General features: G+C 35.4%; 3 protein-coding genes and 1 non-coding gene across 10 annotated transcripts; all 4 read right to left on the minus strand.

The window, feature by feature from the left end:
• Positions 1–3521: 3521 nt before the first annotated feature.
• On the minus strand, positions 3522–7264 carry LOC121747960 (F-box protein PP2-A15-like). The gene is made up of 3 exons (XM_042142143.1): positions 6823–7264; positions 6220–6338; positions 3522–4229 (listed from the first exon to the last, which is right to left on the minus strand). Exons 1-3 carry the CDS (start codon positions 7132–7134, stop codon positions 3776–3778), a joined length of 885 nt encoding a protein of 294 aa, XP_041998077.1. The 5' UTR covers positions 7135–7264; the 3' UTR covers positions 3522–3775.
• Positions 7265–11424: 4160 nt separating this feature from the next.
• Positions 11425–11497, minus strand: TRNAR-UCU. Its single transcript has one exon. It is a non-coding gene; the product is annotated as a tRNA-Arg (tRNA).
• A 562-nt stretch (positions 11498–12059) lies between these two features.
• Positions 12060–16592, minus strand: LOC121747959 (pyruvate kinase 1, cytosolic). Its single transcript, XM_042142141.1, has 16 exons — positions 16341–16592; positions 16133–16229; positions 15934–16031; positions 15599–15754; positions 15252–15329; positions 14901–15032; positions 14544–14624; positions 14365–14436; positions 14184–14273; positions 13779–13923; positions 13503–13591; positions 13130–13225; positions 12915–12982; positions 12740–12839; positions 12573–12632; positions 12060–12472 (listed from the first exon to the last, which is right to left on the minus strand). Exons 1-16 carry the CDS (start codon positions 16407–16409, stop codon positions 12320–12322), a joined length of 1584 nt encoding a protein of 527 aa, XP_041998075.1. The 5' UTR covers positions 16410–16592; the 3' UTR covers positions 12060–12319.
• A 5564-nt stretch (positions 16593–22156) lies between these two features.
• On the minus strand, positions 22157–25632 carry LOC121748889 (protein PSK SIMULATOR 3-like). 7 transcript variants are annotated; one of them, XR_006039545.1, is made up of 4 exons: positions 25452–25632; positions 23205–25135; positions 22715–22869; positions 22157–22481 (listed from the first exon to the last, which is right to left on the minus strand). XR_006039545.1 is itself a non-coding variant. In XM_042143444.1 (2 exons), the coding sequence occupies exon 2, from the start codon at positions 25076–25078 to the stop codon at positions 23342–23344; it is 1737 nt and encodes a 578-aa protein (XP_041999378.1). In that variant the 5' UTR covers positions 25079–25135; positions 25452–25632; the 3' UTR covers positions 22983–23341. The 7 variants fall into 7 exon arrangements, 1 of the variants encoding a protein (XP_041999378.1); XR_006039542.1 differs by having other exon boundaries at positions 22157–22490; XR_006039544.1 differs by having other exon boundaries at positions 22562–22869.
• Between the last annotated feature and the right edge of the window lie 1463 nt (positions 25633–27095).

Here is a 27095-nt window from a genome sequence, read left to right on the forward strand (position 1 = left end):
AGTGTGACATTTTTTATGGTGCAAACTAAAAATGAAAGTGTGACGTCTATTTAGGTGGCCAATGATAATTAAGACTTATAGTACTATTATTTATCTTTTTTAACATAGTTTTCTATTTTTGTCTTTTTGTTTATATAAGGAATTAATTGGATGTGTACGGTTTTCTTGTAGATCAAACATTTCTTATATTTTGGATGCATACTCTTGTATAAATCTTTTGGTGATTCAGTTGCATGTATATTCAACTATAACACTGGTAACTATGCACAGTATATTATGTTATGTATATGTCAAAGGGTTGTAATCAATTTCTTTATCATTATCATCGTGTTTGATATTTTTATCCTTTTAATGACAGATTGATGATTATATCTTTTAATGATATTTTATCTGCTATTCATTAAAATTCATGATATTTAATCACATCCAATTATATTAAGATCTAATGGTATCAAATTGGTTTTAGATATGGATTGGAGCATTATATGCATTTTAACACGACTCTATATCGAATACTAATTCATTGCACATGAATGGCCGAAAAATAAATACTACATTTTTATTTTAACATTTGCGTTTATTAATAGTTTTAACTCTGACAATCACCAAGTGAATTTTCGAGATCAATCTAAAATCATCTTTTTTCATAAAATTGAGATATTTTAAAAATTAAAATAAAGATTAGTAGTACATAATTAAAATAAAAAAAAAACTACGTATTCAAAATACACAATTATACTCCTATAATTATTCATCCAATAAGGTTGGTCATGTTGTTCTTCGCAAATACAAGTGCACCAAATTTTAAAATCTCGGAATTGAGGTGGTGCACCTTGAGATGAGTCGTCGTGGGTGGTTGACGAGCTAGAAGCAGCTTCAACATCGGCTACATTAGTTGTGTTTGCTCCTTCATCTTTAGTTATCAAGTTATGCAGGTGCAACATATGAGTGGAATCTTTCACGGTCATCCAATATATACTCAAATTATTAGATCGAGTATACCAGAAACATACTCAATGTTCTTTCACGCCGCCTCTTGCTTCTAAGCAAAAATACGCCGTGTTTGGCTATGTCGAACACGTAATCGATTTCACAAAAGTTTTGGGATATTCCTAAAAATTATAAATTAAATTCGATTTAATTTTAGCAAATATCCGGTTACCCACCAATATTCATTCATGGTAGTAGTACTAATATAGAGTTCATGATTCATTAATGAACGGCAAGCAATCCAAGATGAAAATGAACAGAATGTATGTAGCATGGTAGTACTAGAATTTAAAGAAGTAATTATTTATAAATAATGCAGACAATAGTAAATATGGGGTGTACAAATTACCAACCACTTCCACATCAAAATCATGTGGTTGATATACAACTATCGATATGTATATATGCCTCATAAAAATGACCAAACATGAACATCAATGTGCGACCGCCCAATCACAAACGAACCCTTCATTTTGTTCCGATTAATAAAATACTACTATATACAAATTTATTGTAACGGTATTATATATTGGTAAGAAATAGAAAGAACAATTATGCTCGGTTTGGATATTATTATTATTATTATTATTATTATTATTATTATTATTATTATTATTATTATTATTATTATTATTATGGGAAAAAGTAAATTAAGTTGTTGTTTACCTATATAAATTTTAATCTGTAGTTATTCTGGCTATTGTGATTATCCATATTGCGTGTTTTTGTATGTTTTATCATTGTGTGATTTGTTTTTCCTTGGTTGTGTGTAGTTGTGGGTCTCGTCATCTTGAACCATTCGATCTGTTCTAATACTACGATAGAAGTTATTAGAAATGAGTCACTCACCCCTTAAAATATCTCATAAGGGGAGAGAATTATCCACTCTTATATAGAAGGGTTTAATCAAATACAAATTATAAATATTGTACAAACTTCAAATTATGATCTGGACCGTTAGAAAATGTCAACAAATGACAAAATAAAAGCAACAAAAAATTGTCAACACAGTGTCAATGGTTGACGTTGGGTTGACATTTTTTGTTGCTACTATTATTTTGTCATCTGTTGACATTTTCTAACAGTTCAGATCATAGTTTGAAATTTATACAATATTTAGAGTTTACATTTTTATTACTATCCCTTAATATAAGAATCATCACCAAGTGAGGTGGAACATATTTTTAGAGATTTTAACAAAAGAGAAGTCCATGAAAACCCAATTAACTTATACAGTAGTATATAATTTAGGTCTTTATTTATATCCATATCCATGTGACATGTGTATTTTCTTTGCCACACATAATAGGTCGTAAATGATGACCTATTGCTTAATTAGGTCTGTGAATTAGATGGTGTTGGGACAGCAAGCGTCACCCTATAAGTTTTAAGTTAACCAACTTTCCCAGCAATAAATTCATCTGCAGTTATTCTTATTAAAGTATTACAGCACCATATAAAATATCACCACTAATTAACTGTTGAATCAGAAAATACCAGGACAAAAACGAGAAATACATGAAAACTATTCTAATTGGGATTTAATGAACTCTAAGTAAAGATTAAACAACATTCTATATTATTAGCTTACATGATTAATTAATTGGCTTTTGGCCTTTAAGTGTGTTCAAGAGGTGGGAAATATATATACTCTTGATTTAGATTTTAGACCCACACAAATAATTAATCGATAGGAACGTGCCATGATATTCAATTAGGACAAAACTTATATATATCCATTCCAATTAAGCTTTATTAATTTTAATTATATGTGTGCCTCTTCTATTAATCAGAAATTAATTAGTCTCATTTCGTGATTAGCCATAATTACTAATTTAACTATATGCGTGCCTCTTCTGTTCATTGGATTATGCCGGCCCATTATTTTTTGAGATAAGATTGCATGGCCCAAATTGATCGATCTGTCAACATTGTCAAAATAAAATAAAATAAAATAAAATATAACCTGAATATTTATTGCAGGTGTTGCATACCATTTATATAAATGATTGAACTATTGATTTGTTCATTCTAATTAAATTTCAACATTGATATAGTTTGATGACTTACTTTCGTCACACTATCGAACGTCAAACAAATTGACATCACATTTTAAACAACGAAACAATGTCATATACTAAATTAAATAATTTTATTAGTTGAATTGTGATCAATATTAAAAAAAGAATAAAATGAGAGGGAGAAAACAAGAGATGGAAATATTTAAATAAATGTAATACAATATCGTTCAATTGCCTACAATGTGACGTTTTGGTTGATGTCCAATACTAAACACTAACACATAAGTAAGTCACCAAGCAATGTTAGCATCAAAATTAGTAAAATCAGAACAAATCAGAATTTGGCAAAAATTACAAGATTATAGGAAAATGCTATATATTCATTGTGAATTAAGATCAACATATTTGAACCAATTACTCGAGAAAATGAACGAGATTAAATTATGAAATTCACTGGTCTGCAGAGATAGGAAGCAGAAAAGAAAATTCAGCTATAAAGGGATACATTGATGAAATCATGAAATACATGTTTATACACAAAATTGAATTATATCTCACTTTTGATACAAAGGGGCAGATTTTATAAAAAAATATTCTGCTGAATTGAAAGCCTTAAACATATGAGAGAAATACTACAAAAAACCCACAAAATAAAGATTACATGGCCAGAGAGAATGATACCTACAAACAAAGTATAAACGCTTTTCCACAAGTGTATGAGAAAGCCCAACATCGAACCAAACAACATACACAGACACCACTCTTCACTTCAAACTCCCTCCTCTTCTCTTCTCACTGGGCATGATCAACACCGAATCGACGCAGAGGCCGCCTTTCGAATGCGTGCAGTCGATTTGTTTCATCGAGAACCTTACCTCAGTGGGTGGATCTGACTCGTTGACTAGGAACTCACCCACCTTGTACTCGATCCAGCAACCTCTTTTGTAACTTCCGTTAGCATCGGCCACTGGTGTGACGTCTAGGAAGCACTCGCTTGACGCGTGTTGGCCGCCTGAAGTAGACAGCTGAAACCGTACAGGCTTGATATCCCAGCCATGGGTGTGATCAAAGTGGGAGATGCGGCGCCCCAGCCTCCTGGAAAATCTCCCGAGGTGTATCCTAAACGACAGAGTGTATATATCTGGTGGGAAAGGGAATGTTACTGAGCCATCAACTTCAAACCACCATATTTGCTGCAAATATGCTACAACACTGAATCTGCAAACAAAAAAGGAAGTATAAACATGTGGTGCCCAAATTTGTACCAGCAGCAGTACCAAATCCGGGTCAAGAATCACCATATAGGTCAAGACCCGGATCCAGTGGCTTCCAAAACTCCTACAAAATCCAAATATGCCACCGGAAAGGTTTCAAATCCAAATATGTGTGTACCATCAGATGTTGAATAAATATTATATTTTCATATATTGTAACCACCTAAGAAGAATAGAAAAGCAAGAAAATAGTAATTTACAAGTTAAAGGTAAACCATAAGAACGATCCTAGTACAAGACAGACGAAGAAAGATGCACATGACCTGAGTTTTAAAGAACACAGAGATAATTTTAAGTACTTTGTAGAACTCATCCAGAAATCAAATCAATAAACAGGCTGTAGTATTTATACTGTGATACCTCATATTATTATCACAGTATAAGAACCCAATGGCTTGATCTATAGAAAATTCACAGGAATAACATAATTGTAACTTGTAAGGGAACTTGCTGACCTGATCTGCTGCTAAACAGAAAAGGCCGAGCATAGGTATTTCAACCTTTAGTTAAAAATGCAAGATATGACCAGCAATTTTCATCTTCCAGAATGGAAATTAATGCATAAGCACAAGTTTTCACTTTTGCCTCCAACTAACTGGTGAAGTTTAAATTTTTACAATGATTCATCTGGACTTATAATTCCCTATATAACGTCATTTTCAAAGTCAGGAAACCACTACAGCACACATTCTTATTGTCTTAGATTATTTCTGAACATACAATTCTGCACCATTCTTTTGCTTCTAAAGCGTCAAATATCTGCCAATCAGAAGCCATTTTTCATCTACATGTAAAATATAACGTCAAGTGAAATAAAAAAGCATCTGAACCCAACGGATATTTATCAGTAGCAAATTATCTAGAAAGTAAAACACTCAAGCGAAGTAAAGTGATGAACAAATGATATAAGAGAAGAAACAGAATTTAGAAGCTCGTCATCTGGAAAGTTTAACAGCTCGCCTTTCTGGGTTCATGTTCCCTGGAAGCATTATAGTCAGGAGTTTCTTTCTTATCCGATATAATATAGAAACACACTGAACAGCCCATGCTCCAAACAGTTAGGGATATGTGTAATAAAATTTAACTAAGATACATAGCTTATAATCATATCTGAAACAGTGATGTTAGGGTCGCGGGGCACACCGGGTCGATGAGGTGAAAATTCGGGTCGCGGGTCGATGAGTCGACGCGGTCGAGAGACCCACGAATCTAGGCTTATTTTTTTGCCTTTTAATATTAAATCAAATAATATATTACTCTAATGTTTATAATATATCAAATAATATAAATGTAGATGTAATTCATGTGAATAGAGATAAAGTGGAAAATAGAAATTATCAAAAATATCAAAACAATTCATAAGTCATAACACAAAATAAATAATTGAAACCATTGTCTGAAAATATCAAAAGAAAGGAATATATGAAGGGTGGCAGCAAAAGATCTTTGAACCGAATTCTAAAGTGTAGAAAGTAGGTTTGAAAAGTTTGATGTGGTGCATGCATATATATAGAGAATTGAGATTGAGAAAGTCAGAAAACATGTGATATATTTGAGAAAATAAGAGAGAGCAGATTTTTAGGTAAGTTTTACTTTTATATTATGTTTATTTTAGTAAAAACAAATCAGCATCGAAGGGAAAGATTTACATAAAAAAGATTTAGGGATTTATCTTAAAACATGACTACGCAGCATGTGTTTGGGCGACCCAGCCGACACACTCGACCCGGGCGACCCAGGCGACCCAGCGGCGACCCTGTATCTCGATCAACCCACCCATGTTGGGGCGGTGATGGTCTCGACCCAGGCGACCCGAGCGACCCAAACGGCATTTTGACAACACTGATCTGAAACTGGTTCAAAACTCTTAGCTTCAATGAGAAACAAAATGTCATGATGTGAGAATATATTACGCATAGAAGCTGCACACTAACCTGGATTCTTCGGTAGGAACCCAATTCCAATATCTCCTGTCATCGATACCAGTGATTGCCATTCCCTTAGCTGATATTGACATGCAAACTCTCCCAGAATTTCTGTCCACCCATACCAACTGCATATTCCCAATGTGAAATGAGAAGTAGTATATTCAAAGAATTGAAAATGAATATATTCACTTAACTACTAAACATGCTAAGTAATAGCCAGACAGTTCGGCAAAATTTTGACCTTTGCAGGAAATATGATGATCAAATAGCATTCAATAAACCCCCTTTGATAATTGGAAAGTCATTTATACACAACAATTTCAAAAGAAAATAGCTCAGCTGACAGGAAACTACATTCATTCATACTAAACGAATCCTCCAAATCTCAATGATCACAGCAGTCGAAAACACAACTAAACAAACAGAAAGCACAAAGGTCAAAAATCCAAATCACTGCAACTGAATCAATACGAGTCAATCAATTGCCGCAGGAACAAAATGTTTTCGAAGTGATTGAATAATCAGACAAACAGTAACAAATTTCAGCAAAACAAGATAAAATCAAGCTGAAATTAGTCGGAAAAAGGCGAAAATACATCGAGGACGTGCCTTGTTGCCGTCGTCCAAGGGGTTAGGGCGCGCGAGGAAGGCGAAGATGTCCTTTTTGGAGAGGCTCTCGCAAACGACGGGATTCGACAGGAGCTGGAGGAGGTGGTGGTAATTGGAGGGGAGCTTTGCCTCCCACACGGCGTCGGACGACGCGGCGCCGCGGAAGGAGCGGTTCAGGCGAGCTAAATTGCATATCTCCGGCGGCGAGAGGTAGAGAAAGACGCACGCGACGCAGCTCTCCGGTATGTCCCCCAAACCCGGCCCGCCGCTGCCCGACCCGTTTTCCCCCAAATTCGACAATGATGCCCCCATATAAACGCAATTCGCGCCTGAAATTGCCGTTTGCCGGTGATTCTGGAGGAATAGGTGGGGGAAAGGGAATTTTGTGAATCGGCGGCGACTCTGCAACACTACAGCTCCGCCATTACTTTTTCGTTCTCGTTTTTTTTAACTTTTAACGGAAAATGAAGCAATAAATATCCTTTTTATTTTCTTATTGCACAATATTTAATTATGATATCTCTAAAGTTAGTTAATTGACTAATTAGTTAGACTTTCTTGTAAATCGTGCTCAATTTTTTAAAAATATTTCAATGATGTCTCAATCTTTCAACTAATTTAGATGTGAATTAAATTATTTTATTTTTTTACTATTAGTAATTTTATTTCTATATTTTTCTAACTTCAAATTGAATCGAAGTTAATTGTTTAAATCAATCATCCTAGAGGAATTGGCTTTGGCACGATAGAGTTCGAGTTTTCTGATAATTTGAGTTATTCGAACAATGAAATTGACAACATGAGATGATTCAGTCAGTAACATTCAAATACACTCGATTAGTTTTTAAAGTTTGAAACATTGAAATTGAGATTTAAATGATGATTATCTCTCAAAATTTGCGCTTTTAATATAGTAATAAATTAAACATAACATTTAATAAATTTGCAAAAACATTGTATATATGAGCCTCATGCCATCAATAAAAATGATTTAATTGCTATAACACGAAATGATTTAGATACTCCACATAATATAGGAGGGGTTGGGAGATCAGTTAATTTTTCAAATATTTTATGAATTTAATTATAAGTACTTCAATTTTTTTTATCTAAATTTGGTTTTATTGTTTATAACTTTAATCCTTATTTGAGTACAAATTTCAACAATTGAAAACATTAAATTAATAATAAAGCTAACAAAAATTTATTGAGCAAAAATTTATGTATCCCATATTCCAACAATTGTAAAGTGGAAAAAAGAAAGCTAGCAATTGTCAATTTAAGTGGGACCTAATTTAGTTTGGAGTGTCTTCAATATATCTAACAACATAATTTTGATGGGAATTTGATAATTTGTAGCAAGAAATGTGGGTACCTTTCCAACACGTTTTCTGACCTAGATAATGTCAGAAAAAAACAAAAAATTGTCAAAAAGGTTGAATATCATTATCAAGATATTTTAAGGTGTGGAAAAATATCAATTTCATTCAAAATATTATCATAAGTATCTTATAATCACGAAAAGTTACTTTTTGCCTAAATAATTCCGAAAAGCATAAGTTTTAATTAGTTGAAGTAAATATTATTACTATTTTTCACTAACATATAACTACTAATATAAAAGGATTTTAATCATATTGGCACTTCAATAAATTAGACCATAAGTACATAACATAATTTTAATATATAGTAATATTAATTAAATTGTACGAGTAATCCTAAGACATGATATAAAATAATTAGGTAGATGGTGAAATATTTTCAATCATACTATGTAGTATCACATTTTATTTCATATATTCGCAGTTAAAAAAAAGAAGAACGTAACTATAGTTACGAAACAAAACATTAATAGTGTATTACTCCACAACAATACATTTTTTTTTCTCTTATATAGGATTTGAAATATCTTCGTACGTATAAGATCTTCCATATCTTCCTATACTTATCTCACAATCTTATCTTTATTAGGATTAGATAGGCTTTTAAATTAGGATTTACATTGAAATTTTAGCCTATATAAGGCACCTATCAATTATCATGTCCTCAATTATTATGAAAAGAATGGAATGAAATTAAACTAATCTCTATTCCTTAAGCCTTCGAGCGTTTCTTCTTTCTTCATTTTTATCGTTTACGACATTCTTATCTCTTTTTGTTTCACAATTCTGAGAGTTTGAAGGCACTCGAAGTCTTCTCTAACTACATTCTAATTAAATTGTATGCACATTTGATTTTCTTTCAATCCTATCCATCCTTAGAAAGGAACATAAATTATCCTTAAACTAATTATGAAGAAGTCAATATTGGAAGTAAAACATGAAAAAGAAATCATTTATAAACTCAACATTTTTTTGGTTGAATTACACCATTGATGGATATTGGACTCTGTAACAATCGATCCCTCTTAAGGGTCGTCATCATCAATGGCTACGTCTTGCTCACTTTTGTTACATTACACAATTAATGCATGATATACTAGATTCCGTAACAATCGACGCCTCTTACTGGCACTTGTCGTCGGTAGGCGGTAACCACATCCACACTGCCCAGTGGATACGGCTTGCTTCTTTATCATACCACCATTTTGTGAGTCGTCGTTCTAAATTATTGGCCACAAAGGTTACAAACTAAAAGCATTCTCATCCATGCTCTTGCCAAAGAGCATAGATGTGGCCCCGGACTCACTTTTATTCATTTTTTACTCCATGCTCTTTGACAATAGCACAACACCCACATCCATGCTCTTCCGCGATGACATATTCAAGGGTTTCACCATTCTATTATTCAATTTAAATAAAAATATTTCCACAATATTAAAATGCATTAAAAATACCCAAAATACTATTACTAATTACTAAAAAAATTAAAAATTACATAATTAAAATCGTAAAAATTAAAAATTTCATAATTTAAATCCTAAAAATTAAAAACTACATAATTAAATTCATAAAATTAAAAAAAACTCACTACTCGTGGCCGAATTTCGCCCAAATGAATGATAAATGTGTGTATTTATAGATGATTTTGGGATAAAAAAATTTAAAAAAACAGTAATAAAACGGCTATATTTTTGGGAATTCGATTTTTTTAAATTTTTTGGTATTATTTTCGATTTAAAAAAAAAATGCCAACGACCAATAAAAACGCGCCAGGTCGCCCTGCTCAGCGGCACGGACGTGCTCGATGCATCGAGCAGAGCCGTGCTTTCGGCAAGAGCACAGCGGCGGAGAGAGGCGTGTCGTGCCGACGGTACGGACGCCGTCCTTCCCCACAAGCACCGATGTGGATGCTCTAAATACTCCTATAAAACACCTTTCTCAAAAGAAGAGAATAAGTGGCTTTAATCTATAAACCCACATTTATTACTATTTTATAAAACTAATGTGGGATAACAAAGTCCATAACTTTATTTAGCTCCTAAAATGTAAAAGTACACTATTTAGCTACTTATCGTTGATAATATACGTGTGTGAATGTGATCTTTAAATTATTGAGTAAAAAGAATACGTGTACGCCTATTATAATTAATTTTCTTTAAATTATTTATCAAGCTTTGCCCCCTCAATTAATGTACTACTACAAGTTTACATACATAACAGCTTGCTCAATATTTTGACAACTGTCCTCTTTCCCCCACTAAATACTAGTACTGTAGTAGGAAAGTTTAAGGTTACCTCACCTAATATAACTTTTAAATTTATAACCAAACGATTTTAGTAGTTGTCTTGATTTTTAGATTTGGAGTATATTGTAGGTCAAATAAATAATAAAAATCAGAGTTAATAGTGTTTTATTTGATGTTTCCATAAAATGTTTCTTTCACTTTTGTTTATTTCCTCAAATTTTAATGTATTTTGTAAAATGACATGTTGCTAAAAAATAACATCCCATTTCATGTAAAATGTTGAAAGTTTGAGAGACTAATAATGATCTCCTTCATAAAAAAAAGATGCACCTTATTAGTATGAATTACACTTATCAAGTCTGTAAAATTCTCCTCAAATATATAGGCATGAACTTGTATATTCTCAAAATTCCTCTTTTCTGTGCATCGATAAAAAGAGACGCTCAATAACTGTATTCTATTCATATTTTTGCCCCGGACATTACAAGAGTGTTTGATGAAAAAATTGAAGTGAAACATTTTATAAAACATGCTAAAAATTGAGGACTAAAACAATAGTACTTTTAATTTTACAAGCAACAATGTGACGTCATTGATCATGACACAAATCAAAAATCACATCCTACCAACCTTTTGTGTTAGTTAAAATATTTGTGTTAGTCAAAATAATAATACTACTAATATTAGTGAAATTACATAACATTGGCAAAAAATAAGTCAATGATAAATTAGAAAACGGTTCTATGTTGTCTAAAACAACATGATTTTATTTTTGACACGTGAGATATCCTATAACTATGATGATGAACCATACGAAATATTATTAACGAAATTCTTAACTGAATTTGTTAATTACTAGGACACCGTTATGATTTATGACTAATGATATAATATAAATAGGCTAAAAATTAAAATTTACCAAGCTTATTTATTATCCACGATTTAAATTAAAAAATTGTGATTGAAAAATGAAACACGCCCAGTGGGACTCGAACCCACAATCGCCTGATTAGAAGTCAGACGCCTTATCCATTAGGCCATGGGCGCATGTTGATAATATCTTCTTTCTTAAAACTTTTATTTAAATAGAGTATTAAAGTTTACCACCACTATCTTATCTTGGACTTAAAATTGCTTTAATAGCTCAAAATTTGAAGCAATTATTATGAATTATAGTGAGAAAATGAGGCATTAAATATTTTGCTAACTTAATCTTATATTTAATCAATTTTAACGAATAACTATTCCCTCGGTCCCATTTAGTTCAAAATACTTTTATGACACGAGTTTTTATACAATGTTGTTTAGTGTATTAAGTTGATAGAAAATAAAATAAGACCATGACTAAATTTGAAAAAGTACTTATTTTCACTTTTAAAAATACATTACTTTAAATACAATATAAGAAAAAAAGAAAAATATGTCGCTTAAACTAGGACGAAGGAAAAAAATCTCGTCTTTCATATAATAAAAAAAAAGTTCTCATTCAGATAATTTTTTTTCTAAAATCTCCAAAACCAAGAATTTTGCCCAAGGACGATTGGTTAATTATATTCTGTATATACATTACTGACATGAATTAAAGCCAAACAAAATCCGGATTCAACGATTTTACCACTTGTGAATGGACAATTATTTTCTCACGAGAGATGGAAAACAAACACAATCTCTCATTGTTTGATAGCAGTAATAAAAAGTAGTTTTCCAAGAATTACATCACGGTAAAATAATACACCCACCCAATATTCTTGCCAAAAAAGGGTGCTAATATGTAAATGTAATCTATATCCATCCAAAAAGGGTGATGTCTACTGGTTTCATGTCACACTCGAACTTCCCCACCAAAAACGTTTGGCTCCATCACTTGTTTTAATCTTCGAGTTCGATGATCTTCACCACGGAAGCATCTCCGACCTTCTGGCACACGACCACTCGGTCATGGGACTTGATAACTCCAGAGGCCTTCCCGTGATCAAGTGCAACCTTCAGAACAGACTCGTTTGTCGCGTTTGTGGACCCAGCCTATTGAGACATAAATCCAAGCAAAAGCTCTTTAGACAAGAACAAAATTGATACTATTAACAAGAACTTTCATCCGAATGGGAGAATACGAGGAACTTACCGGATGCCGAGGATCAGCAAGTAGAGGGAAAAGACCTCGTACGATAAGTGACTGCCTTGCCTGAACATATATAGAAACACTATAAGCACAACATTGCGTAAACATAGAACTGAATCATGGTTTTATAAATGAAAAAATTTAATCTCGATGTAGAGGCTAAAGTCTACCTCGAATGCACCACTAAAACTCCACTTGAGTTGATTAGTCTTTAGCCGAGGGATGACAACAGATAACACGGGCATTGTTGGCCTGTACTTCGCTATCAATCTGCATATACAGGAAGATGTTTAAGATGATGCTAAAATCATTAACTTGAGATGCATCTTGCGAGTCGAACAATACCTTGCAGCTCTTCCAGATGATGTAAAGCATATGATGACAGATGCCTTCACTTTAAGGGCTGCACGGACCTAAGATAAAGCGCAGATAGAGTGACTTAATATCACGATCTAAGCAAAAAACAAAAAAACACAGATACAGGCAACTGAACGTTCGATCAAAATTCTTTTGCACTTCAAATTTCGGTCCAGATATTCTTCAGTTGTTTAGCAACATACCGCAGAGGAAGCAATAGATTCCAAATGGCTCATTGGTTCACCAACAAACTTCACAGTCCTCTTGAAGTACTGATCTTGATTGAAGACCTTCTCTGCCTGTGATGAAAATGGGAAACTGCAGTTAGATATAAGAAATTGCCGGTGTTTTTGTCAATAAGGATATTTAGGCTAGCCAAGAATTCTTCATATTAGGTAATCAAATTAGGCAATAGTACATTTTGATATTAGTGGCAATTTAAGCATCAAATCTGTAGTGCTTTGCATAGTGAAAATAAAATGTATTGTGATTAACATATTGCACGAAAACTGAAGCTTCAAATCAAGAAATCTAAACAGTAGAAATAGTTTCTACAAGGGGTAAAAGACGAATTACCTCAGAACAGATTTTCCCAACGGTAGAAATAGTTTCTACGGGATACAACCCACGCAAGGTCTCAGCACCAAGAAGAATTGCATCACATCCTGAAAAAAATACATTATCAGCATCGTTCAGCCAGCTTATATTTGACCAACAATTAAAGATGATCAAGTGATAAATTCAGATACGTATTACGTAACCAGATGCAAATAAATCCCTTGAACTTTTAACAGAGAAGAAATGCAACTGAGAAAAGGTGCTTTAAGAAAACAATTTTAGCCAGTCACTTACCATCCAAAACAGCATTAGCAACATCAGTTGCCTCAGCACGAGTAGGCCTCAAATTGTCAGTCATGCTATCAACAACACGAGTTACCACTGCAGGCTTTCCAGCCATGTTACATTTGTAAACAGCAGACTTCTGAAACAAGAACACCTGCAGATACAGAGAAAAGAAATTATTCCAAGAATTATAAAGCAGAGGAAAGAAATTACATTATATGCAAGGAACAGACCATAAATTTCATATCATCTTTGCAAGGTTTAAAAGTGAAATCAGCCTGATCTATAAAGACTAAAGGGCACTCTTGAAATTGCAAATAAAAAAAGATAACAACTATAGAGCGGCGCCTTGAAATTTGAGACACTGACTAGATAACAAACAGGTGGGGAATACAAATATAACGAACTGCTAACCTTCTCAGGTGGGAGGTCAATGCCAAGATTTCCACGAGAGAGGATGATGCCATCAGCCTCCTGTAGGATCTCGTCAAAATGGGTTAAACCCTGCAGACATCAATAGGCCAAAGTAGTCAGTCAAAATTTGTTGTAAAAATGCGATTCAAACCCGCCATTATAGAGTGAAGCCTCAGCTTACCTCTACATTTTCAATTTTAGCAAATATTTGAGTCTGACTCAGATCACCATGCTTAGACAGAAATTCACGGGCCTGCAAAGCAAAACTATAAGCTTTGACGCATCCAGATAGTTGAAAAGGATTATACGTGGAATTCACATTGATAAGAAATCAAAACAGTTTCTCCTCAGCCACTTTACCTCACGGACATCCGATGCATGGCGCGTGTATGATAGCGAAAGAAAATCTATTTTATTCTTAACACCCCAAGTACTGATAACCTGAAACAAAAGCAATGTCTTGGAAATTAAAACCCTAACTGAACAAATAGGATAAGCCAGACATACAGGAAAGTAAGGAAACAGCATGAAGTTTAGGTTTCAAGGTGGTCACATTTTCAGTGTTCTTTGTAATCTTAACAAGTATTATTGCCATAATCAAAGTTTAAAAACCTTGAGAAAGTGCGAAAGTGGTAAAGTTCATCAATATGACTTTCAGAATATACTCCTTTTACTACGAGAGAGAAACAGGCAAGTTATAAAGATTGCACCACTCACCTCCTTGTCCTTTTCAGATAGAGTAGGCAGATCAATTCGAATTTGTGAAGCATGCAATGTAAATAGCGATCCTGCCAAGGTTGCAGAATTCTTGATAACACAAACCACATCATCACCCTTTACTTCATCAACCTGCCAGCCAAATCACAAATGTCAGGTAACTAATCTCACTGTCATAATTGATTATATACCCAGCGTTAAGGCGAATAGATCCAGGGGAAGATGAACAAGCTCATGAGCTAAGTATGCATAGGTAATATAGGAGTGAACTAAGCATGTGAGAGTTATTGACAATACAACTAGGAGAACTAAAAATTTATGAAAAAAAACATAAATAACTACACATTCTACCTCAAGCCAAACAGAAGTAGTCTCACTTCCCGTGAATAGGTATTGACCAACAAAAATGGTGTCTCCCTTCTTCACAGCCTGCAAACAACAACCTTGATAAGCAATTACAACAAGGAAAAGGCCTAAAGCAAATTAACAATGTCAAAAGAATGTAGCAGTACTCTAAGAAGCAATACCAACAGTGATAGCGATAGCTAGAAGCATATTAGCAGATAAGGCAACAATAAAAGTTGCAAATAATGCCGATTATACATATAGAAATAGAAATTTTTAACTAAAATCACAAATCGACAACAACAGATTGGAAAAACACCAAACAAATTTCACAAGGTGATTAGTTAGTGAACCTTGGCCAATCCAGGGAAGTTGATCGGCAGAACATCAGATGTTGCTTCTTGACCTTGATCAGGAGTCAAAATAACCTTGTCTTCGGCTTTGAGCGTTATAGATGTCTCGCGTTTGTTAACAACTTGCATTTCAGCACCCACCGTATCTAACATAACCTGAAAATTTTTTACAAACCAACACAATTTACATTGATACAACCTACTAATTGTTTCCTGTTCAAACTAATTCCATTAAACATAACTCGCTGGCTCTATTTCACTCTCTCTCCAGCTCTTAAAAGGGAAAAAAAGTCGAAATCAAATAAAAACCAAACCCAATAGCTCAAGACACTTACAGCACATAGCTTCTTAGTGCTCTTGATAGCAGTCTTCAGATTCTCCAAAGTCTCCTGGTGAGAATCCGCGTCCCCCCATGAAAAATCAAATCTTGCAACTACAAATAAACCAAAAAAACAATAACGAATAAAATTAGATCAAAACCCGAAAAAAAAACACAAAAACAAAATACTCCTAAAACCCAATTGAATCAGTTACCGGACATTCCAGTCTTGAGGCAGGAGGAAATAACTTCGACGGATTTAGAGCGCGGGCCAAGCGTCCCAACGATCTTCGTCATAGCAGGGAAGAAACTCTGCACACGCACAAACACACACACATCAGATGAGTCACAAAAATCCAAATCGACTAAAATTGGATCCGTAGCAAAAACTCTGAGAGATCAAAATATAGGAGAAATTCACACCGCTTTGGATGGCTCGAGGATGGTGGCCATCCGGATTGGCTCCTCGAGCAGCAAGTGAGTTGAATGCATCTTGCTCCTTGTCTTCGAATTCGTGCGAGTAACAGGAATTCGAGCAGGAAAAAAAATTGAAATTGAGTAGTGTTTATTTACTCTATATTCTTCTTGTAGCTCAACGCTTTTGAATGGGGAAAAAGGCAGGGAGAGAGGGGCTAAATACGAGGCAGTGGACTGTTAGAGCGTCCACAGCGGGGGCACACAGCTGTCCGTCCGTGCCAGCATCCACCGGGGATATAATGGTCGGACCCTTGAGCATGTCCTTGTGGAAGAGCATGAATGTGGGTGTTTACTCTTACCTAAGAGCATGGAGTAAAAGTGGGTCTGGCTCATAGTTTGTTTAGATTTTTTTCCCAATGAAACCTCCGAATTTCTATGGTTTTTCAACCCTTTCTCCGGTTCGGCGCAGCCCCCGGTTTTAGCTCTCCACTTTTCAGAGGACTCGTTTGGTTTGCATAATTTCATAGGATCAAATTAAGATATTCTTTAATTTGAATGTTATAAAAAAATTCTTATAAAAAACTAGAAAACCAAACAAATCCGAACATATTTTTTCCAATTCAATTTACTGATATCATCCCATAATATCCTTGGACATAGACTCAATTATGGTGAATTTTTTTGCCAATAATTACAAATTACTATATTTTAATTTATCTATTTTATTCAGTAGATAACGATTAATATTTAAAGGTGGTGTTCGGTTTCCTAGATAAAATAATACCAAGATATAATCTAGGATTGAGTTGTGAGATTATTTTAGTCATGGGGGGTTAGGTATGACTAATTATTCCATGATTATCCATCTAGGATTGAGTTGATGAACTAAATCTCATTAACCAAACACACTACTAATTTAATCTGGTATACAATCTTACAAACCGAACACCCCCTTTGCAAAGATGAAACAACAGCGCTATGCACTCATGCAATGAACCAATCTTTAAAAAGGATAATAATTAATACTAATTGAAAAGGATGTAACGAAACTAAAAATAAAAAAATCACACAAAATAAAAAAAACTGGAAGATAAATTAAAATAGAAATATGAAGGTAAAAAGTCAAAATTGGATTTAGTTCTAAGTAGTACGAGAAGTAATGTTAATTACTATTAACTGAAATTAGTTTAGACAGAAAATTATGTTTTATAATATGGATGTAAAACAGAGTGAGGATAACAAAACGGACATTAATTATATTTATAGGTAAAGCATCAAATAAAGGTTGCAATGGCTTGTTGGAAAATCTGGGAGATTTTTATCAATTTATTATATTTTCTTCGTATCATTGTTCAGTCATCAGCATTGATACTTCTTTCCACTCATATTATTTATGAAAAAAATTCCACATTTCGTTAGTTTTCACATGCAAGCTGAAGTTTTGTGCAACACAACCTAGTGTTAAAAAGCTACCTAAGTAGCTGAAGACGATTAACAGGAAGGTGCATTGCCAAGTTTTCTGATTGATTGTAATCAATTTGAATCTTCACTACGCCGCTTGCAAGCTGAATCGAACGGAAAATACTAATTAGCAAGGGGCAACTCCATTGGAGAAGTGTACGGGGAGGAAGGGGAAGAGGAGATATCGGAAATGTTTCTAATTTAAATACATGTGTCTCTAATTTAAATAACTAGAGACACTTCAGAGAATCAACGTGTCTCTAATTTAAGCACGCTTTATTTTGCGTCCTAAATTTGGGCTATTTTAAAAAAAAATTCAATCCAAATGTTTGGCCTCATTGGAGGATATATTTGTCGTAGTGGAACTATTATACTATTGTAGTTGTTGGTGTTCTATTTTTCAGACACCTAATAAAATAAGACAAAAAAGGAAGAAATTTGATAGTGATATATAACTGCGTGACATTTCTCATGTCCCTCTCAAATTATCAATCAATAATATCACTTTCAATACAAAGGCATAAAAGCATATGATATGCCCATTTAAGATCCAAAGGGCCATCGACCAATATGGCTTTAACAATGGGTGTTCTGATACGTGAATCATTTAAATGTATTTTTATTGAATTTGATCGACTTAAAATCAGTTTTTTTGTGCTACTATATTTTCATTTCGTCGACCTCAGTATAATATGAAAATCTTGAGATGTTTTCATGTCAATTGTCACATCTCAACTATAAGTTGCCTTGCGTAATGGTTTTTGTACACATAGTTAACAAAAATGTCTAATTTGTTTTTGTTTCCTTTATATGATGCTAGCTTTGTTTCACACTAATGTGCACCTTGAATAAATTCTCGTGAATTATACGAGTATTTGATATGAAATTGGTGGGATAAAGTGGTTATATAATTTCAAAAGGAAATTATTATAATTAATCGTAAAAATCATAAATTTTGTTGGTGGAATTCTATATATATATATATAGAGGTTAGTGATCAAGATATAACTAATGTTAAGTGTATAACTAGAGAATAAATCTCAGCCACACATCTTAATGGAACAAATATTATTTATTTTAATAATATAAAATAGGCCAAGGGTATTTTTGAAAATTACAATATGAAATTTAAATATGCTTGCAATTACTCCAACAAAACCTGCACCTCTAGTTCCAAAACTGGTGAATTCAGCTGCAGGATTGAAAACTATTTATATTTTACTTCGAATTCGGCGAATCGATCTCATTGTTACCATCGACACTCTTACTACAATTCGTTTTGCAAAGCAATGGAGGAGTCGAAGGATTGCTTCTGGTTGACCTAGAACTCCGGTGCTTGTCCGCGGCGGCGGAGCTCTTATCTATGGGGAGAGTGTTGCAAAATGCTCTTATCTACGGCGGCCGGAGAGTGATATTTGATGCTGGCCTCTCTCAGCATTTCCATTCTCTTATTCAATTACAATTTTAAATTTTGAAGTCATAATTGCCGACTATTAATGTTAATCAACAAGTTAATTAATTAAATAATTAAGATCATCAAAGTGCACGTTTTAATTGAGTTTTCTTACTTTTATTTGGATATGAAATCGTGGGATGGGATAATGTTTCCTGCTCTGTTGTTTTCAAAATAGGTCAAAATAGGTCAAAGTGCACACTTTTACTTCACTGTTGCTAACAAAACACATCACTATTAGAATGATTTTACTTCACTGTTGTTAACAAAACACATCACTATTAGCATGATTTTACTTCACCGTTGTTAACAAAACACATCACTATTAGCATGATTTTATTTCACTGTTGTTTACAAAACACATCACTCTTAGCATTATCTTACTTCACTCAAAACACTTCACTATTAGCATGATTTTACTTCACTGTTGTTAACAAAACAAATCAATCTTAGCATGATTTTACTTCACTGTTGTTTACAAAACACATCACTCTTAGCATGATCTTACTTCACTGTTGTTTACAAAACACATCACTCTTAGCATGATTTTACTTCATTGTTGTTTACAAAACACACCACTCTTAGCATGATTTTACTTCACTGTTGTTTACAAAACGCATCACTCTTAGCATTATCTTACTTCACTGTTGTTTACAAACACATCACTCTTAGCATTATCTTACTTCACTGTTGTTAACAAAACACATCACTATTAGAATGATTTTACTTCACTGTTGTTAACAAAACACATCACTCTTAGCATGATTTTACTTCACTGTTGTTTACAAAACACATCACTCTTAGCATGATTTTACTTCACTGTTGTTTACAAAACACATCACTCTTAGTATGATCTTACTTCACTGTTGTTTACAAATCACATCACTCTTAGCATTATTTTACTCCACTGTTGTTTACAAAACACATCACTATTAGCATGATTTTACTTCGCATATTTTTCACGGAAATCATAATTAGCCATTTCAAAGATGAATGTCATTTTTTTCTGATGAATGGAAAACAAATGAAATAATCACACATAGAATAGACATAACAATACAAGAGGACAGAGGTAAACAACATAGTATTATGTGTATCATCATTCTATACTAATTTCTCCCAATCAATCAACGGCCTCCATGTCTCCATCATGGATCATTTTTGCACCGCAATCGTCGAGACAAATGAAGAAGTTGCACGATGCACAGTAAAATCCATCACATTCACATCTATTATGACGACAAATGTCGCAACGGCGTTTATAGGTGAGAAGGTGTGGATGAGCTGCCTCATTCACATATCCCTGCCTCCGTCGACTCCATCTCCGAGCCCCCCTTCGCCGCGATGTTGTAGCCATTTGTTCGACGAAGCAGTGGATGTTGAAGACTGGATACCGACGGTGACGACGGTGGCGATGGCTGGAATGCGGTTTAATCGGCGATGACGATGACGAACAGAGAGGAGGAGAAAAGAGAAGAAGACGCGGTTTTCAAATGAATTCAATTTTTCGCACCTAACCTGATTTTAGAGTAAATTCAATTGGCTATGCAATGACCATAATACCCCTGCATTGTTATTATGGAGTAAATTTGTGATTGAAATAAATTCAAAAAGTAATACTAGCCCTTGATTTTTTTGATCTTGTGGCTATGATTTGTTCTCTAGTTATTTGGTTAAGGGGCATTTGCCCTATATATATACATCCCTATATATATACGGTTAGATTGGTGCCACATGTCATTTAATAATGCAGATTTTCAGTTGAATAATGCACACCGACTAATAATGCACCATTATAGTGTAATAATGCAGATTTTCAGTTGAATAATGCACACCGACTAATAATGCAAATTTTTCATCAAATAATGCAGATCATCACAACCATCCAATTCAAGTGTATTCATATCCTTTTTCCATCTTTTGTTCTATTGTCCTTTTCAATCTTAACCCCATGATTTTGTGATCTAATGGCCTAGATTCATGCTCCTATTATTAATAAAATCATTATTTTAATAAGAAAAAGGGCATTTTTGGGAGTAATAGTTTTAGGCGGTTAATTACATTCCTTGATTTACTCCTTTTTAACTTTGGTAAATAAATAATCTAATTTATTCTGCTTATTGATTCTTGCTTCAATCTTTCTTCTCTCTTTCTTCTCTATCAAAATTTTCAGCGTTCTTCTCTCTTCCTTCTCTATCGAAATTTTTAGTGTGACTTCTCCATTTAAGAATTTGTCATTCCTAAATTGTTGTTTGGTTTTCTAAATTGAAGAATCCACGGTTTAAAGTTGTTCATGAAAAATAACGATTGATTTCGTTTTTCTTTAAATGATGGAAGAAGGGGGCAATAGGAGCCTAATGCTCCGGCTTCCGCCGTCTCTCTCCACTCGATTCAGCCACGAGACTCTCGGGCCGAGGAAATCGTCGTGGATCGTCTGATTGTCATCGAGCGATAAAACAATGTCGTTTGATTTTTTGCCGACGGAGAGGTTGGTGAAATCGGAGTCCTCAAGTGATGGGAGGGAGGTGAGGTAGAGCGAAATGCGGCGGTAGAAGAGGTTGACGCTGGTGAGTTGAATGGTTCAACTCAGGGACTTTGAAGTGCTGGTGAACGTGAACTCGGTCTTCGATCCACATAATGTACACATAATGTATAGTATAATTCGTAGTTTAGTATCTGTAATGCATTATTTGTGATATGTAATGAACATTTATACTGATGCGTTTAATTTAAGTTGTGTCATGTTTCGATGTTTGACGCACGTTTCTTGTTTTCCCTAAGGGTTTAACAAGCCTATGGGCTATGGTGTAGTATGTTCTAAGTCTAAAAAACGTTATCCAAATACACGAGCTACAGTAATTCATCCGGGGTTGCACATAATGTATATTTTGTATAGTATAATGCGTAGTTTAGATTCTATAATGCATTATTTGTGATATGTAATGAACATTTATCCTGACCCGTTTAATTTAAATTGTGTCTGTCGTTGTTTGACGAATGTTTCTTGTTTTCCCTAAGGGTTTGACAAGCCTAGGATGATCATGAGCTTTAATCTAGTCAGCAATTTCATGCTCACGAGAGATATAATGGACTACAAGTTCGAGACGAGGAACGTGTTCTTGGAGGCCATGAGAAACTTCATTTGCTGGCAGGGGAAGCCTAATGTGGTAGATGCATTCGAGTTCTTGAAATGGCTTGATCCTCAGGGAATCAGGAGACGCACAGGGACGTACCTGGAACAGCTGTTGAAGATAGCTTCAGTATTTGTGCAACAAAGAATTCGTGAGAGGAATTTGCAGAGAGGTAACCATACGAGAGATTTCCTCGATGCGTTACTGGATTATGAAGGTGATGGCAAAGGATCGGTTGACAAGCTCTCAGAGAAGAATATCAACATCATAATACTGGTAATAATGCATTTTGATAACATAAAAAAGATATATAGAATTAAGAGCTTCACATGTACCTTTTTCTGCTGCAGGAAATGTTCTTTGGTGGAACCGAGACTACAAGCAATACCACTGTCTGGGCGATGGCAGAGCTATTACGAAGTCCTGATTCCATGAGGAAGCTCAAAGCAGAGATTGATCGGGTCACCCTCAAAAGCAGAAATGACCAAACCTGATGGCCGGGTTGAATAAGTTCAACAATGGCCTAACTAATTAATACTGGATATACAAACTAGCAGCGTGGCATCTTTATTTCACCTCCGCTTGTTAGAATCCAAAACATGGTTACCAAATCTAGATCTAACAATTCATTAACTTGGATAAACAACATGATCAGACTGATTATCTAAATGAAAGAGTGACAATTACAGATTATCTTGAAAGAAACGCTAATTACAACAGAGAAAGACCACACCTATTTGAGAGAGAACAAATATAGCAGCGTATACGTTCTTCTCTTTCACAAACAAGCAGCATCAGATATTATATAAACCAGCACAAGAATACCTTTTCATTTCTGGGAGGGGAGGAGACTTTGAAGAAAACATTGTGCTCGGCATGAGTGGAAAAAACACAATGTCAGACTAAGCCACATGAAAGTTTTTCGCCAATCGTGGGTTGTGTGTAGGAACATCACATTTCTGTCATGATGAATCGTCAATAATCTTGTAGTACATGTTATCAGTGGGAAATGCATAACCATCATATGCCTGACTACACGATGACTCCTGAAATGGTTTCAGACTAACACTTCCAAATCTAGAGAGGTAATTTAAGCCCATCAGGAGTTCTACAATTGCTGCCTCTGTCTCCCTTTGATGTGCAAAGTAAAGTGTCTGGACAAGATGAATATTAGACCCACATACCAATCTCTGCCTTTCAACGTTCCGCTCAGATTGCCATCTTACCATGTTATGAGCAAGTGGAGACAGCCAGTCCAATATTGTTGTAATCGCTAAGCTCCACTGAGCTGCAAATGCAGCATCGTAGAAACATGAAGCCGAAGTTCTTGAAAATGTTTTCAGCTTTGCCCTCAGAGAGCTTTTGATAGTTGCAGGCAACATATAGTAAAGATCGTCTCTTGCATCAAGGCTAATTAAATGAGGCGCGGAAGCTAACTTTTCAATCAATATGATGACATTGGCATAGTGCAGGGCCAATGCAGCATAACCAAGAGTAGAAGGCGAAGCTTCCAGCAGATGCCGTTTGGAATTAAAGAGAGAAATTTTTGTAGAGGTTATGCCACCATAAGCGACTGCCACTTCTTTGAAATTTTTCACTTCAATTGCATGTTTTAGAGAAACATCATATGGCCTGGCTGAGCTGCCACATGAAGGTGTGCAACTATCTACAACGGGAGATTCACTTCCCCGGGTCATGCATCCTGTCAATCCAGTAGGAGCAAATATTCGAGTTTTTGCTGGATGTTGTTTCCCAGAGGAGAGAGATGATTCAGACCGACGATGGTTTTTTATGTCCTTTGACTTGCTCTTGCCACCTCCTCCAAGGCCCAAATTTGAAAACGACCTTCCTAAAGGAACTGTAAATCTGGAAGAGTTGGATTGTGATTGATGAAATGACATTTGCCGCCCAGTGGACATGGAATTACTACACACAAGGTAGTCAATGTTTGTATGTTCGTTACCAATGCAACCTTCTACATTTCCACTCTGTTTAGTCCCGTAAACAGTTTTGATCCTCTCAACAATGGTGAGAATAGATCTCAAAAGAAGCCGAACAATGTAATCATATGTTTTAACCCAAGGAGACATCTCCCGAAGATTCTTCACTTCCTGGCGTTGCCACACGACCTTCTGCTGGAACTCAAGCAATTTCACCCCACCTGAATCTGCACCAGCTTGCGTACGCCTCAGGCTCTGCTCAAGCTCCGCTAACACTTCAAGCTCTTGAAATAGCTGTTCTGTTGCCGCCACAAACCTCTCCATTTTCTTCACTTTCTTCTCCATCTTCTTCGGCTTAAACTGCCAACTATGCCACTTTGGATCAATCTTAACTACATCATCAAAAATTATTTCCAGATTGTGGTATTCCGAGTCTGTGCACTTCTTTCCAAACACAACCACCGACTTCGCCACACTTCTCAAATTCTCAACTATCTCAGCAAGAACAAGCTCCATAAGATAATCTACATCTTCAGAAACAAGCTTCTGTATACCGACTGAGTTTGCAATTTCTTCCCGTAACCTCACAACTCGTCCCTCAGTGAGACTCTGCCATATACTAACCAACTTCGACATCAACCTTGATATTTCAAAAGCCAAAATTCCAACCACTGGTCTCTCAGGCTCCCACGATATGCTCTTACGCGAACTCTTCCATATATTACCAAACCACGTCTCTCCAGCCGTTTCTCTGACCATCTTCAAATGTATGTATACCAACAAATCCAAGCAACGACCTCAATCAGCTGCAAAATCCTTGATTCAATAACCAGACCACGTAGTATAAATCAGCTAACCAAAAAGAAGGAAGAAATACACAAACACACGCAGATAAATAACTCCATATTTGCTACTGCACGAACCTATTGAGCTCGACATCTAGAAAATCACATTAAATCAGGATAATGAACAACATCTCCCCAATTACTACACTATGACGCTAGATTACACAATTGTCTTGCTCTACGAACCAAAATAGACAAAATAATCTCAAGCAATTACTATTAACAAACAAAATGCAGCTAAAAATGGCAAATGTCGCAGCAAACGCAAGCAAAAATTGAAAACGCACCGTGCATTTGAACTATAGCTGACATCATTTGACCTCCAAAGCAGCATTTGACGTTGAGGATCCAACTGATAGCGCAGAGAGAGAAGATGAATGGCAGAATTTGGTTACTAATTGTTCAAGCAACATTTTGAAGATTAAAAAGAAAGAGAGAAAAATGAGGTCGAGAAGAAGGAGACGAAATTATTTTTGGGAAAGGTGTGGGGTGCGCACTTTTGTTAACTAGCGCACTGCCAGCGTAAGATAGGGTGGACATGTTGACAAGAGCACTTGGACAAAATTAAAGTGCGCTTATTCGAAACCATACGACGTCGTATCTATGGTTGTCAACATCTGCTTAGTTTTGTTTTTATGGTTAATCTTTTAAACGGTGAAAATATAGCTTAGTTAATGGAGTGTTTCATATGGAACCGGTAATTGTAAATAGAGGATTATAAGGCCACCCGCAATGCTGCCTCTTATCCGTCTTTTAACCGTCTCATCCCTTAATTATTCATGGGTTCCATTGTACTTTTCACTCCATCTCTTAACTAAGAGATAGAACCTGTAACACTCCCTCTCTTATCCGTCTGTTAACCATCTCTTAACTTACTATTCATTCAATTTCATTTTTTATTTTTATTTCCAACAAATTCAATTAATAAAAACACATTTCATTAAATAAAATAAAATTACAACTTAAAATTCTTTAAAAAATTTAAAAAAACATAATTAAAAATCCTAAAAAATAAAAAATACATAATTTAATTTCTTCCGTCAAATTTTGCCCAAATATGCTCCATTAGATCATCTTGGAGTTGGGCGTGGGTGGTAGAATCACGTGTCCTTGCCCGAATAGACAACCGATCTTGCAAAGACGGATGCACTCCACTGCGAGGAAGACTACTTGCGGTAGAGCTTCCGGGGGTTTCAGGGTCGAACCAATTTCCCGCCTCAGGTCCTTCGTCGGCGACAATCATGTTGTGCAAGATTATGCACGTATACATGATGTCGACCATACTCTCCATGAACCATGTACGAGCCGAGGCTTTGATGATGTTGAAGCGCACTTGGAGAACCCCGAATGCCCTCTCCACATCCTTGCGAGCAGCCTTCTGCTTCTACGCAAAATGAGCTTGTTTTTCGTTTACCGGCCTGTTGAACATCTTCACGAAGGTTGGCCACTTCGGGTAGATGCCGTCGGCAAGATAGTACCCCATTTTATAACGCCGGTTGTTAGCGATGAAGTTGATGGTCGACGCTTTACCATCCAAAACTTCGGTGAAGTGGGCGGATTGGTTGAGCACGTTGACGTCGTTGTTCGATCCGGGAACCCCTAAGTACGCATGCCAAATCTATAGCCGGTAGTCGGCAACGGCCTCGAGTATAACGGTGGGGTGGGTGCCTTTGTGGCAGCTCGTGTATGACCCCCTCCACGCCATAGGGCAATTCTTCCATTGCCAATGCATGCAATCGACGCTGCCAAGTATCCCGGGGAATCCGTGCACTTCTTCGTGAAGGTGGAGCAGAAACTGACAATCTGCCGTGCTTGGCTTCCGGAGAAATTCGTCGGTGAAGTCTGCCCGGACGCCTTTGCAGAAGTTTATCAAACACATTCTCCCAGTGCTTTCCCCAATGTGCAGGTATTCGTCGAACACATCCGCCGTT

Source organism: Salvia splendens, chromosome 9, assembly GCF_004379255.2.
Source record: "Salvia splendens isolate huo1 chromosome 9, SspV2, whole genome shotgun sequence".
NCBI lineage: Eukaryota > Viridiplantae > Streptophyta > Magnoliopsida > Lamiales > Lamiaceae > Salvia > Salvia splendens.